The sequence below is a fragment of the Sinocyclocheilus anshuiensis genome, unplaced genomic scaffold (genome assembly GCF_001515605.1).
Source record: "Sinocyclocheilus anshuiensis isolate Anshui unplaced genomic scaffold, SAMN03320099.WGS_v1.1 scaffold452, whole genome shotgun sequence".
NCBI classification, from domain to species: domain Eukaryota; kingdom Metazoa; phylum Chordata; class Actinopteri; order Cypriniformes; family Cyprinidae; genus Sinocyclocheilus; species Sinocyclocheilus anshuiensis.
Genome location: NW_015555719.1, coordinates 54179 through 69694, shown reverse-complemented (window position 1 = coordinate 69694; position 15516 = coordinate 54179). Strand labels below are relative to the sequence as shown.

General features: G+C 37.9%; 1 protein-coding gene across 1 annotated transcript in view; it reads left to right on the top strand.

The window, feature by feature from the left end:
- The window catches only part of znf292a (zinc finger protein 292a), a 52095-nt gene extending 36579 nt beyond the window's left edge, over positions 1-15516 (top strand). Inside the window, exons 6-10 of the mRNA XM_016465514.1 lie at positions 86-222; positions 6010-6148; positions 6236-10584; positions 12292-13027; positions 14416-15516. Of these exons, the coding sequence (XP_016321000.1) occupies positions 86-222; positions 6010-6148; positions 6236-10584; positions 12292-13027; positions 14416-15348 (6294 nt within the window). The 3' untranslated portion in view covers positions 15349-15516. The remainder of the gene's footprint in view (positions 1-85; positions 223-6009; positions 6149-6235; positions 10585-12291; positions 13028-14415) is intronic.

The window sequence follows — 15516 nt, the reverse complement described above, 5'->3', positions numbered from 1 at the left end:
GTGTGTGTGTGTGTGTATATATATATATATATATATATACACACACCTAAATTATAACCTAACTTCTCTCCATTCTGTTTGGCAGATAAAGGAGGTTGACTGCAAAGAGGCTCTGGACATGATTTGTAATTTAGAGTCTGAGGAAGAGGAAAAGGGAGCTCTCGGTCTTTGTACGGCATTTTTCAAGCGCCAGCTTCTCTGTGGCGATGCTTATTGTGCCTGGTAAGCCCCTTGTTCTCACTCAAAATTTTCAGTCACTGCTCATGAGCACTACACTAATAATGTAAAAGTAATTGTGATCGTGATTTCGCCTGCTACAGTTAACATAATTTTTCTTACATTTGTTTCATTTATTTACTTTTGTATTTTTAGTGGCGCACTACAGTGCACGCATAATTATTTGGCAAGTCAATATTCTGATCATGTATTTCTTCTAAGCACATTTACACATTTCAATTACATTAATCTTAAGTTCTGTTAAAATATATACAGCGCACAGCATAAATATACACCACGTCTAATTAAATATAAAAGATGTATTTTCTTAATGATCACTAATATAATTCATAGAAAGATGGCAAAATTGAAATGTATTAAACATATTCTTATTAAAAACAAATAAATGCCATTAATATCTGTAAAACAAGTAACTTAGCCAATTTTGTTTAAATGAAGGATTGCAGAAATGAGTACACCCTAGATTTAATTCAACAAAGTGTAATATTCTAGTACTTAATATGTCCTCCATAACTCTAAGTACACTGCTCTGACCCTTCTTGGCACTGAGTGTACATAGAAAAATGGCAAAATTGAAATGTATTAAACATATTCTTATTAAAAACAGAAATAAATGCCATTAATATCTGTAAAACAAGTAACTTAGCCAATTTTGTTTAAATGAAGGATTACAGAAATGAGTACACCCTAGATTTAATTCAACAAAGTGTAATATTCTAATACTTAATATGTCCTCCATAACTCTAAGTACACTGCTCTGACCCTTCTTGGCACTGAGTGTACAAGTTCATGACAAATTGTCACATCTGTCCTGCTTAACTCCTGGAGGACAACCTCCTTAAATGCCCTGGGCCTGTATTCACAAAACATTTTATCTTACCACTAAGGGTTCTCCTAAATAGCAGTAAAAGTTTTTTGCTTTTTAAAAGTTTTTAACAGTTTTCTCTTAAAACCTATTAACAAAGCCGCTGAGACAAACTTTAACTAAGGAATAGAGAGAGGTCTTAAGCTAAGAGTAAGGGCGGGGTTGACCTCGTTGCTATGGATGATGTCAGCATGCTTACCAACTATGCACACAGTGATTGGCTGATAGGGCAGGGGTCTCTCAAAGATTTATTCATAGAAATATTGTAGAGCACAATATTATGTTGCCATATTCAAATAAAGATTTAAAAATAAAAATGTTAATTTTCCACATTCAACTAATGATTTTAAAATGCAGGCTAAGTGTCATTAATTAAACAAGTATATGTTCAGCTAATTGTCAGCCTCTTACATGTATGCTTCTCGTAAACAATTAGCAGATATGCATATAAACAGCCTTTTAATTAACAGTAGAATTATCATGGCTGATAGTAAGACATGCAAACGTAAAAGAAAACCAAACTGGACGCAAGAACAGCTGTTACTTCTTGCCCAACTGGTTAATGAAAACAAGGATAGGCTATGATCAAAGGAAAATCTGGAGTTGATATAACAGCCAAAACCAAAGGCGATACCTTTTTAAAAGTGCATTATCGCCAAATGTTTCTAAACTGTTTACGTTACAAGGCAGATTGCCGGCAACAGCCATTTTAGTATAGTTGTGGTTCGGTCTTAGTGACTTAGGAGTCCTCTTCACTACTCCTAACGTTTCACAGATTTAGGAGCTAGTTTTAGCACTAAAACACTTTGTAAAATACTCTTCTTAGAGCACAAATGTAGGAGTCCTAAATTTAGGACTGGCATGCCCATTATTTTTAAGATTTTCTCCTAAATCAGCAAGTTATGAGCTACTTTTAGCCTTAAGATGTATTGTGAATACGGACCCTGGTCTTTAATGGGGAGTGTTGCTCAGCTCGTCTCTACAGAATCCCCCACAACTGCTCCCCACAGTGAAATATATGTCCACTGAAGGATTTTCACCTTGGGAGAATGAATATCTTCATTGTCATGTTGAAAAAATGCCCAACAATGCAGGGAATGAGGAGAGGGTAACTTCTTCTGTTTCAGGTTTTTGTATTACATCACACAGTGGTGTGTGAATTCATGAATGCGTTGATAAAACAACTCCCTCACACCTTCAGCACACATTCATCCCTATAGAAGAGCTTTACTGCCACTGAACGTCACTGTGGGAACTAGGCACTTCTCACTGTACGTCTTCTCTAGCAACACCATAACATTTTGGACGCTGTTAGATCCGAAATGGTTGACTTGGTCTCATGAGACCAGAGTATTGATTCCCAGAAGTCTATATTTTGTAAATATGGGCCTTGAAAAAAGTTAAATGAGTTTATTGTGCTTTGGCTACAGTAGTTAGTTCTGGTGTGGATAAACAACCATGCATGTCACTTCTGCAGGCTGCATCTTACTCTGTGAGATTAAGTGTCACTCATTTCATAGCTTTTGCCGGTTCTGAGACACTTTCTTGGTGTTTCTCCTGCTTTTTTTCTAGCAAAAACTCACTCATCACTAAATGAAAGCTTGGGTGAAAATTAGGTGAAAACCTAATTATTTCAGGGGCATGTTCACAAGTACATTGTTTTTGAATTTCTGTATTACTTTTGCTATATTTTCACACTTAAAACAATAATTCGGTATTCCTCTAGTACCATTGTCCTCTTTTATGCTAAGAAATAAATCTCCTGACAGTTTTCTCTTAAGTGGTTTCATAGTGTTCAGCAAGTCTTAGAATCATTCTAAGACTTGCTGAAGACTTGAAGAAATTATCTTTAACAGTTTCGGTTCAACATACTTGTTGATCAAACCTTACACCAGACATTTTTATTTAGTTTATTTTGTAACTTTCAGGAGGGTGTACTCATTTTTGCAACAAAACATTTTTATCACTGATAAGAAAATTGTGTTTTCCTGAATAATTTTAACATTCATCTCTGGTAACTGATCAAGCAGACTTGCTGGAATATTATATCTCTAAAGAACTCTAACATGTCTTCTAAGTAAAGAGTAATTACTGAATTTAAGTTTCAGAGGGGGTGTACTCATTTATGCTGTGCACTGTATGTATATATACAGTCATTTATAGATGATATTTAATTATATTTAGTTGATCTTTATTTTGATGAATCAGTATTAATTCTTAAATCCCAAACTATAATTGTCACTTTGACAGATCCAAAACTTGTCTCTGGAGGGCCACTGCTCTGTAGAGTTTAGCTCCAACCCTAATTATACATATCTGAACCAGCTAATCAGGGTCTTCAGAATCATTAAAAACTTCTAGACAAGTGTATTGCTGGTTGGAGCTAAACGCTGCAGGACGTTAGGCCTCCAGGAGCAGGATTGGACACCCCTGTCACAAAGTATGTTGAATGAAGCAGTACAAATTGTGTAATTTTCCATGTGTAATTTCTCATGTAATCGTTTAATCACTAAAAAACATTAATAAAACAGCTTGTAAATATGTCACATAATATTACATTTACCGTAGGAAATGCATTCAATGTCTATATCTTTTTTTGTTAGCTAGAAAAAAATAACTCTAAAGATGAGCTAAACATATGCACTACATTAGATATTTTCACTATATTTTTTACTTGCTAGCAATGTCTCTATTATTTAATGTATTTTTGAATACATCTTAAATAAAAGCAAGTGAAAGCAAGTAAGGTAGTTTGCAGTTCTGGAAAATAGTGGCGCTGAAAATTAAGGAGTTCTTTAATTCTTTGCCTTAATTCTTAATTTTAGAGATATGTTTGTTCTTCTCAACCTGATTTTGTGACCCTGTTGACCCAGTGAGCATGTAATTAAATGATGTTTGTGCCTTAATTTTGAAATTTCTCTAGTTTTGCACCATACAATTACTTATGACCTTAATAGTAGGGATGTCCTAAGCCGATCTCAAGGATCGGGATCGGGGCCAATCAGGCATTACTTTTAACTGATCGGGATCGGCTCTCCTAAGCCCGATCCTTATTTTACTTCAGCTGTCATACCAGTGTTGTGCAGCAGGTGTTCGCCTTCCAGTAGATTTGCCAACCCCCATTAAATGGAAAAGAAGACGCTCAAATGTTTTTGTTCAGCTGCCATTAAAACCAAAAGAAGAAGAAATGTGCATGCGTGACATGAGTATCTGTAAGGTCTGTTTTAACGCCTCACACACATTTGAGCTTCCGTGCTCAATGTATTTGATGCTCACTTTTGTAACGATCACTCATTCATTAATTTTTTATCTGCTGTCAGACTATCTGAGACGTCGTTGCCATAACGTGTTGCTATGGATTGCGTCTTTGTTCAGATTTGACTGACAGACTGGCATTCTGACACCACGAGCTTCATGCTTTCTAACCATATCTCCACTTTTTTTTATCTTTGTTGCAATTATTTACTTATTTTATATATAAAATACAAGAAGTTTACATCAGTAGTCACATATTCTACCAATGTCTTCTTCCAGTATGTGCAGATATATACATATTGAGTGTGTATCTTATAGGTATGTATACACATACATTATTTTTACTCTCTGCACAACTCTGTATACATTGGTTTGATTTTAATAACTTTAATGTACTTGAATTGTGCAAAAAACACTAGGAATATACAAGTATCGGATCGGGACTCGGTATCGGCAGATGCATAATATTCAATGACTGATCAGATTGGGAAAAAAGGTCAAAGTATGCACATCCAAAACATCTTGGCCAGGTGCAAGATCAAAGGGTACATCAAATGATACAAAAAAGATCTGCACAGTTATTCTCCCTTTATTTAGCAGAAGTTAAAGGTGGCACCGTTTCTGTCAAAGACCTTTATCAGGTAAACATTTACATTTAGTCATTTAGCAGATGCTTTTATACAAAGCGACTTGCAAATGAGGACAATGGAAGCAATCAAAATCATCAAAAGAGCAATGATATGCAAGTGCTATAACAAGTCTCAGTTAGCTTAACGCAGTACACGTAGCAAGTTTTTTTTTTATTATATAATAAATAAAAAAGAAACCGATAGAATAGAAAAAGAATAGAGCAAGCTAGTGTTAGAGGACTTTTTTGCTTTTGTTAATTGTATAATAAATAAAAACAAAATAAATAGATGGAATACAAAAAGATTAGAGAAGCTGGTGTTAGTTTTTTTTTTTTAAGAAAAGCAGTTTGTAAATTAATAGAGTACAAGTCTAAAAGGGACTATTTTTTTTTAAAGAATAGAATTAAAATGGAGAGTGCTAGAGTTAGAGGGTCAAATAAAGATGGAAGAGAAAAACAACAAAGGCTTTTGTATATATGTGTGTTTGCCACTTTTAACTTTTGCTAAATAAAGGGAGAATAACAGTGTGCAGATCTTTTATGTATCATCTGATTGGATTGGGGCACAAAAAAACTGATCGGGACATCCCTACTTAATAGTAATCAGGATCGCTGTGGTTTGGAATTTGGTACATCGGTAAAATGTGCTTGGAAAAATTGTATGATCAGAATATTGAAGTGCTTAATTATGCACACACCACACTGTGTAATGTGTGGTGAAGAAACATCACCTGACACTAAAGAAGTTTTATGATGTGTCCACTGGCGTGAAAGAAAACCACTGAAGATCTTTTTGCTTAGCGCTAGCTCTTTTAGTGTCCGGATGACTGTGCAAACTCACTGACTGCACTCTCACCAGTGTTCCCATTTTAATTATCAAGACATATACGCTGTGAATAAGAGATTTATTGTGCAGTGTAGACAGCTTGATTGATTTTAACAGGAGTTCTCTTGAGCTTGCATGAAAATAATTGAACAATTTTGTACAAATTATGATTATCATTTTATATTGTACATCTTACAGGGAGCTGACACTGTTTTGGAGTAAACTTCTTATACGGCTTGAATCAAAACAGGCCTTTTTGGAGCAATGCAGACTGTTAGCACGCCTCTCTGGGAGTGTGTACCATATTCTGCTCCTCATCAAAGTCATTCAGGCTGAGGTTAGAAAAGTTTTTGTTTTTATGTCAATGTGTTTTGGAAATCAAGGCAATGGCATTCAGGTGACAGTGACATTTTTGTTTCCTCAGGTTGAGAAAGGTGGACTTTCAGTGTGCATCGAAATGTGCATTCAAGCACTAAAAATGGGAGTCAGTGATAACGAGGGCTGCAATATCTCCATCTGCAAAACAATCTCTTGTTTGCTGCCTTTAGACTTGGAAGTAAAACAGGCTTGTCAACTCACTGAGTTCCTGATAAAGCCATCTTTGGATTCTTATTATGCTGTTGAGACTCTCTTTAATGAGCCCGACCAAAAGCTTGAGCAGGATGATCCACCGATTCTAAATTCACTACGCTGTGACCTGTTGTTGGCCTTAAAGACTAAGTGGCCTTTCGATCCAGAGTTCTGGGACTGGAAAACCCTAAAACGTCAATGCCTTGCTTTGATGGGTCAGGAGGCAGCAGCTATATTGTCTACTGACAAATTTACTGACAGTGAAGACAATGAAGTCCATGACCTTGATGAGAAATATTTTAGACATCTGCATTTTACCCATAGTCCTACTTATGAACTCGGTGAGGTTGAAGAAGAAAGAAAGAAGAAAAAGGAAATGAAGAAGATGAGAGAGAGGGGATTTGTTTCTGCTCGATTCCGCAATTGGCAAGCTTATATGCAGTATTGTGTTTTGTGTGATAAAGAGTTCCTTGGACACAGGATTGTGAAGCATGCATTGAAGCATGTCCAAGATGGGATTTTCCATTGTCCAATATGTACTGAGACTTTTGAAACTAGAGCAATTCTAGAGCCTCATGTGGCATCACATGTGAAACAGTCATGTAAGGAGCGCCTTGCTGCTATGGGTGTGAGCAAGAAACGTCCCAGTTCTGACACCAAGTTAACAGCAGCTAACAGTACTTCGAGCAGAGCAGAAGAGCACTATAGCAGAGAAGAGCACTACAGCAAAACTGCTGCAATAGTTAGCCAAGGGACAATTTACAATAATCTGTATGCTTCAAATGGTAGTCCCATCACAAATGTGAAAAGTAAAATTAAGTCATCATCCCCAAAACAGGGCAACCCTATTCGTGATGTTAACAACACTAAACTTTGTTCCTGCCCTGTTACAAGCTGTCAGAAAGTTTTTAAGTACTTCAGGAATTTGGTTGCACATGTTAAGGCCCACAAAAATGAGCGGGAAGCAACACATTTCCTTGAAATACAGAGCCAGAAGGCTTTGTGCCAATATTGTCACCGCCAGTTTGTTAATGTGACCCATCTTAATGATCACTTACAGATGCATTGTGGTGAGAAGCCCTATTTTTGCATTCAGCTTGGATGTAACTGCAGCTTTTCCTCCCATGCTGAGCTTCTGATACACAGAAAAGAACATGCTGAATTTAAGGCACAGTGTGCATATCCAAACTGTGAGAGAATATTCAACGAGACATACTTGCTATATGATCATGAAGCGCAGCACTACATGTTGTTCTCCTGCAAAAGTCATAACTGTGACAAGGTGTTCTACACCCTGTCTGAGCTAAATTTGCATCAGAAAGGACACACAAAGCAGGACCGCTCTGCTGTTGATGTGGGCTCACCTTCTCAACTGGAATTACCAGCTTCGACTTGTCCTGCCTTAGAGTTGCCTCCAAGCCAAATTAAAGAGATTTCTCAAGAGTCTACCCCAGTAGAAATGAAATGCACGGTTGAAAACATAGTAGACACTCATGATTCCACAGAACAACCTAAGCACCTTGTATCAGGAACAGCTAAGTTGACAGTAAGCAAAACTGATTCCCAAACTAATGCTACTCAGCCTGATGGATCGAAGACATCTCATTGTCTTGGGAGAACAAAGCAATTGGATCTTGAATCATGCTTTGTAAAACTGCAGCCTATTCCCATCAAGTGCAATGATCCAATATATTTAAATTCTCTAAAGAATACTGACTGTGAAACTCAAACACTCTTGAAAGACAAGAAATTGTTTTCTTTCCCACAGAGTCAGCTTGAGCCTTCAACATTGAAGTCATCTCTCTCTGTGACAAAAGCCAACAGAGAAGAAGGTCTGACTCATGTGTGTCCATTCGAAACCTGTACACGGAAATACAGCACCTCAAAAAGTTTATCGAGACATGTCAAAAATGTTCATTCGGAGGCCTTTGAGGAGTGGAAGCTGTCAAAGAAGTACAAACGGATTGCGGAAATTGCTGCAAAAAAATCTTCTGAGCACACAACCGCTAGTTCTCAGATACCAAAATGGACAAGCCGTTCCAAACAAACTGAACATACTGCATTTCTGGACTCAGTGATTCAAAGTCCTTCTTCTGCTTTTTCCAATCACGATAGTATGCAGTCTGCAAGTGCCAAGTTTTGCTCTCAGCTTGAAAACACTCAAAGTGCAACATCACCAAACCCGACAGGTCTGATGCAGTTACCAATAACTCAGACATGGGAAACACCCTCAATGGAAAATCTGGATTCAGGTTTTTCTGTAAATGATCCTTACCGCTCTACGATTTTATCTGACAACCAACACACAAACCCGTCATACCATTCTGACACAGTCTTAAATTATGCATCTCCCTCATCTTACGATGACATCATCCCCCTTTCTGTGAATGCCCACACACCCTCCAGTGTGATGAACGAAGCAAAATATGTGTCAAGCTCTCTTAGAGTACTACATGCACTTAACAGCGATCAGACTTGTGACTTGTCACAGGTTGAGTCAAGTGTTAATCCTGGATTCAGTCAAATTGGACAAAACCATCTCAATGATATTTCCATCAGCACTGGTTTGCTGCCAACAGGATCATTCTCTGGACACAATGTCAGCCTATATTTTTCAACTTTGCCTTCCGAGGAAACTTCTATTTCAGTGCAGCCATTGGCAAATTCAAACAAAGAAATCAGCACTGATAGTACCGATGCATTATTCTCATCAGATATCAAATGTATGTCGAATCTTTTAAACCCTCAATTTAAGGAATCGGGAGAAGATTTCTTTGGTGCTGCCCCCCTGACTGATGAGAAAAGTCCAGAAGATTTATGTAATCATGAACTGTCACAGGAAGGAACTGAAGGAATTGCTTCAGATGACCAGAACATTTCAGGTTTTGGAGAAACTGGGAAATCCAAAAAAATTAAACCATCTAAGAGAACAAAATGGCCTGCCATAATACAGGATGGGAAAGTAATTTGCTGCAGGTGCTATAGAGAGTTTTCAAGCACAAAGTCACTAGGAGGTCATTTATCAAAACGTTCTCAGTGCAAACCTGTTGATGAAATTGATCTTACTGCTGATTTACCAGTATCATTTCTTGATTTTCTGAATGATCCTGACATTTCAACGGTGCAAATGCCTCTCCCTGCGAATGACATACATGAGCACAATCACAAATCCTGCATCTATGCACCATCAGAATCAAATATCTTTAATGGGAACACTTTAACAAGCGTGCATAGCACAGACAGCCTCCAGAACACTATGTCCTCTCAAGACCCCTCTGAAATGACTAGAAATGACAGTTTCTTCCATCCACCTGTAACAAACACAGGCACAGAAATCAAAACTGAAGTTGAATTCACCCCTGCAAATACTGGTGAAGATGGCAAAATCATAGAAATTGAAAGGGCACTACAGCGTCTTGATTTAGTTGATATACTTAGTCAAGACAAATGTGTATCTGTGAGCATTAACCTGCATGATCTAAGCTCTGAAGCTGTCACCAGAAATGATCAGTGTCACACAATTAAAGATCCTGTACAAAATGAGCAGAAATGTTTTTTAAAGCCCTTTAGATGTAAAGAAGGCTGTGTTTATGGAGCAATGACAAAAGAAGCTTTATTTAAACACCTTAGCCGTGTACATGATTACAGTGAGGAAAGGATAAATGAAATGAAGAAAAACCCTGACAAATTAGCACCTTACAACTGTCATCTATGTTCGAAGACATTTACCAGAACCACAGGCCTTAAAATTCACTACAAAAATGTCCACCATTTTTCAAAAGAGGAATTGTCTGGCTTGAAAATTGGTCTTGGTTACAGAAAGATCAGAAAATCAACAGAAAATGTGTCAGAAAATGCACATACCAGTTTCATCATCGACCAGGGAAAAGACTCCCTGTCAGAACAGTCTCAATCCCAAATCAGTACAAATTTGACAGTTACCTCTGTTGATTCCAATGTTAAAGGAAAAGCCAGCATAATTGCCAAAAGAAAAAATAAATGCCCCACTCAAAACTCCCTTACAGTTGCCAGCACTGACACCTCCAGGACTGTGGAAGCATCACAGAAAAATGTAGTAAATCTTGATGGGCTTTCAGCTACAAATATAAAACTAGAAAGCCCCTCTCTGACTGAAGAGAAACATGTTATTGAATTAAATGAGCCAGGTATATTTGCAGTGCAAGAGCTGAGTGGTGGAAGTCCGTATCTCTTTGACACACTTAATGCTCCAGACAAAAGCACAGAATATGCAACTCCACAATCTAACAGAGAAATTGAGACAAATTCAAATGTGATGGTTGATCTTAAAGAGAAAGCTAAAATGCCAGTAGACAATATCGATTTTGGTGATTCAAGTGATGCACAAATTATGTACCGTCCATACCGATGTGTGCATGAAGGATGTGTGGCTGCCTTTTCAATCCAACAAAATCTTATTCTCCATTATAGGGCTATGCATCAGTCAGAATGTGATGACAAAAACAGTGCTAAAGAAACTAATGGAGTTGTCCAAGTGCAAGAATACAGATGCCAAGTCAAACAATGCTCAAAAGTAGTGTCGAAAGTTACCAGTTTGTTGAAACACTATCTTTTACTCCATAGATGCACATTGGAAAAGGCAAGTGCATTGTTATCCGGTGTTGAGGTAGGCACGTTTCAGTGCGACCAGTCAAAATGTTCTGCTCACTTCACGTGTCATTTGAAGTACATTGATCATATAAAAAATGATCACAAAGCAATAAAGGTTTCAGCGGATGGGGACTTTGAGAGCGTGGACCTCACATTCAGGTGTCAGTTCGAAGGTTGTGACCGGGTTTATACAACCAAGTCAAACCTTCTTCGACACCTTATGAAGAAACATGATGCTACTTTTGAAACTATGAAAAAGAAACAAGAAAATGGGATTGGGGATGATGTTCAGGCAAAAAAGTTAAGTGCAGGTTCTAACAATGGAAAAGAGAATATTGCAGATAACAACATTAAAATGAAGAGGAAGAATTCAAAAAAGAAAGAGGACAAGGCCCAGAACCATTGGATAATGGTAGAAAAGCCTGCTCTTAAATCCACCGATGAAGCATCTGCCTTGTGCAGTGAAAGACTTCCTTTACAGTACCCGTGCATGATTGAGAGTTGTGATTCAGTAATGAGTGCTGAGCACAGTATAATAAAACATTACACCACTCACGGTCTCACAGAACGGTACATTGAGGATCGGAGAAGCCAGTTCATATTTTGCAAGAAAAGCAATGAGATGCCCAGAGCAGATAACACCTCAAAAAATGTTGAGGTTGCGGAAACAGTCTCTGATGGAGATCAAACAGAGAATTCAAAGGTCAGTTCTCAAGATGTAGGCCCAGAGCCTGCAACGGAGGTTGTAGTTAATGAAGCTTTCGTTTCCACAACCATGCCAGTAATCAAACGGAAAAGGGGTCGTCCACGGAAGACCAGAACCACAGGCCTTAAAATTCACTACAAAAATGTCCACCATTTTTCAAAAGAGGAATTGTCTGGCTTGAAAATCGGACTTGGTTATAGAAAGATCAGAAAATCAACAGAAAATGTGTCAGAAAATGCGCATACCAGTCTTGTCATCGACCAGGGAAATGACTCCTTATCAGAACAGTCTCAATCCCAGATCAATACAAATTTTACCGTTATATCTGTTGATTCAAATGTTAAAGGAAAAGCCAGCATTGTTGCCAAAAGAAAAAATAAATGCTCCACACAAAACTCCCTTACAGTTGCCAGCACTGACACCTGCAGAACTGTGGAAGTGTCACAGAAAAGTGTAGTAAATCTTGATGGGTTTTCAGCCACAAATGTAAAACTAGAAGGCCCCTCTCTGACTGAAGAGAATCGTGAATTAAATGAGCCAGGTATATTTGCAATGCAAGAGCTGAGTGGTGGAAGTCCGTATCTCTTTGACACAATTAATGCTCCAGACAACAGAACAGAATATGCAACTCCACAATCTAACAGACAAATTGAGACAAATTCAAATGTGATTGTTGATCTTCAAGAGAAAGCTAAAATGCCAGTAGACAATATTGATTTTGGTGATTCAAGTGATGCACAAATTGTGTACCGGCCATACCGATGCGTGCATGAAGGATGTGTGGCTGCCTTTTCAATCCAACAAAATCTTATCCTCCATTATAGGGCTATGCATCAATCAGAATGTGATAACAAAGACAGTGCTAAAGAAACTGATGGAGTTGTCCAAGTGCAGGAATACAGATGCCAAGTCAAACAATGCTCAAAAGTAGTGTCGAAAGTTACCAGTTTGTTGAAACACTATCTTTTACTCCATAGATGCACATTGGAAAAGGCAAGTGCATTGTTATCCGGTGTTGAGGTAGGCACGTTTCAGTGCGACCAGTCAAAATGTTCTGCTCACTTCACGTGTCATTTGAAGTACATTGATCATATAAAAAATGATCACAAAGCAATAAAGGTTTCAGCGGATGGGGACTTTGAGAGCGTGGACCTCACATTCAGGTGTCAGTTCGAAGGTTGTGACCGGGTTTATACAACCAAGTCAAACCTTCTTCGACATCTTATGAAGAAACATGATGCTACTTTTGAAACTATGAAAAAGAAACAAGAAAATGGGATTGGGGATGATGTTCAAGCAAAAAAGTTAAGTGCAGGTTCTAACAATGGAAAAGAGAATATTGCAAATAACAATATTAAAATGAAGAGGAAGAATTCAAAAAAGAGAGAGGACAAGGCCCAAAACCATTGGATGACGATAGAAAAGCCTGCTCTTAAATCCACCGATGAAGCATCTGCCATGTGCAATGAAAGACTTCCTTTACAGTACCCGTGCATGATTGAGAGTTGTGATTCAGTAATGAGTGCTGAGCACAGTATAATAAAACATTACACCACTCACGGTCTCACAGAACGGTACATTGAGGATCGGAGAAGCCAGTTCATATTTTGCAAGAAAAGCAATGAGATGCCCAGAGCAGATAACACCTCAAAAAATGTTGAGGTTGCGGAAACAGTCTCTGATGGAGATCAAACAGAGAATTCAAAGGTCAGTTCTCAAGATGTAGGCCCAGAGCCTGCAACGGAGGTTGTAGTTAATGAAGCTTTCGTTTCCACAACCATGCCAGTAATCAAACGGAAAAGGGGTCGTCCACGGAAGTCAGAATGTAGAAACAAAATCAGTGTCGAGAGAAAACAAAGTCTTCGGAACTGCTCTGCTGAGCATGTTAAATGTTTGCTGAAAGTCTCAGGATCCATATTGAACTCGTCAAACTCTCAAGGGAACCATGAAGTTGCACTAAAACTTTATAAGCCTTCAGAGTTTGAGACATCCATCCTGAAGTTCAGTGAAGACTCTCTATCCAATCAATCAAAACGACAGCGAACACTTCAACCAATCATCCCAGAGAGCAGAGAGCGATCAAGTCCAATGCATTGTTAATTTCAGAAATCCACTAAAGATTGAGACTGTGAAGAATGTTAAAATTGTTATGTATGAAAACGTATCCACTTCTTCTGAACTTCTGCTAAGGCAACTTCAAGATATGCAGCCTTTGGTTATCCTGACAAAGGGGCTGCACAGTTGATGGTTAGATGGTTGGTTATATATATATATATATATTAATCAAGGCCTTGTTCTCAGGACCACATACTGTGTCACATGCTGCTGACATGTACATCCAATTACACTCTTGCATTTATAGTAGTTCCAACACCTTGTTTGTTAATGGATTTTGATTAGTGCTTTAAAAGAATAAGAATAGAAAAATTTTTGTACAATATTTAACATTTTGATGTACCATTATTATGGTTGTGTTCAAATACCATTTTGTATTTCTGACATTCTCTGATAAAAATTAGATGAAAAACATTTTTAAAAATGTACAATTTTATGTAGTATGAAAAAGTTATGATATATCCCTGTGGGATTGTATTCTTTTTTTCTTTTTTGCTGTTGTTGTCGTGTTTGAAAGTATTTATTTTTAACTTAACGTTAAGAAACAAGAAAATGGGATTGGGGATGATGTTCAAGCAAAAAAGTTAAGTGCAGGTTCTAACAATGGAAAAGAGAATATTGCAAATAACAATATTAAAATGAAGAGGAAGAATTCAAAAAAGAGAGAGGACAAGGCCCAAAACCATTGGATGACGATAGAAAAGCCTGCTCTTAAATCCACCGATGAAGCATCTGCCATGTGCAATGAAAGACTTCCTTTACAGTACCCGTGCATGATTGAGAGTTGTGATTCAGTAATGAGTGCTGAGCACAGTATAATAAAACATTACACCACTCACGGTCTCACAGAACGGTACATTGAGGATCGGAGAAGCCAGTTCATATTTTGCAAGAAAAGCAATGAGATGCCCAGAGCAGATAACACCTCAAAAAATGTTGAGGTTGCGGAAACAGTCTCTGATGGAGATCAAACAGAGAATTCAAAGGTCAGTTCTCAAGATGTAGGCCCAGAGCCTGCAACGGAGGTTGTAGTTAATGAAGCTTTCGTTTCCACAACCATGCCAGTAATCAAACGGAAAAGGGGTCGTCCACGGAAGTCAGAATGTAGAAACAAAATCAGTGTCGAGAGAAAACAAAGTCTTCGGAACTGCTCTGCTGAGCATGTTAAATGTTTGCTGAAAGTCTCAGGATCCATATTGAACTCGTCAAACTCTCAAGGGAACCATGAAGTTGCACTAAAACTTTATAAGCCTTCAGAGTTTGAGACATCCGTCCTGAAGTTCAGTGAAGACTCTCTATCCAATCAATCAAAACGACAGCGAACACTTCAACCAATCATCCCAGAGAGCGATCAAGTCCAATGCATTGTTAATTTCAGAAATCCACTAAAGATTGAGACTGTGAAGAATGTTAAAATTGTTATGTATGAAAACGTATCCACTTCTTCTGAACTTCTGCTAAGGCAACTTCAAGATATGCAGCCTTTGGTTATCCTGACAAAGGGGCTGCACAGTTGATGGTTAGATGGTTGGTTATATATATATATATATATTAATCAAGGCCTTGTTCTCAGGACCACATACTGTGTCACATGCTGCTGACATGTACATCCAATTACACTCTTGCATTTATAGTAGTTCCAACACCTTGTTTGTTAATGGATTTTGATTAGTGCTTTAAAAGAA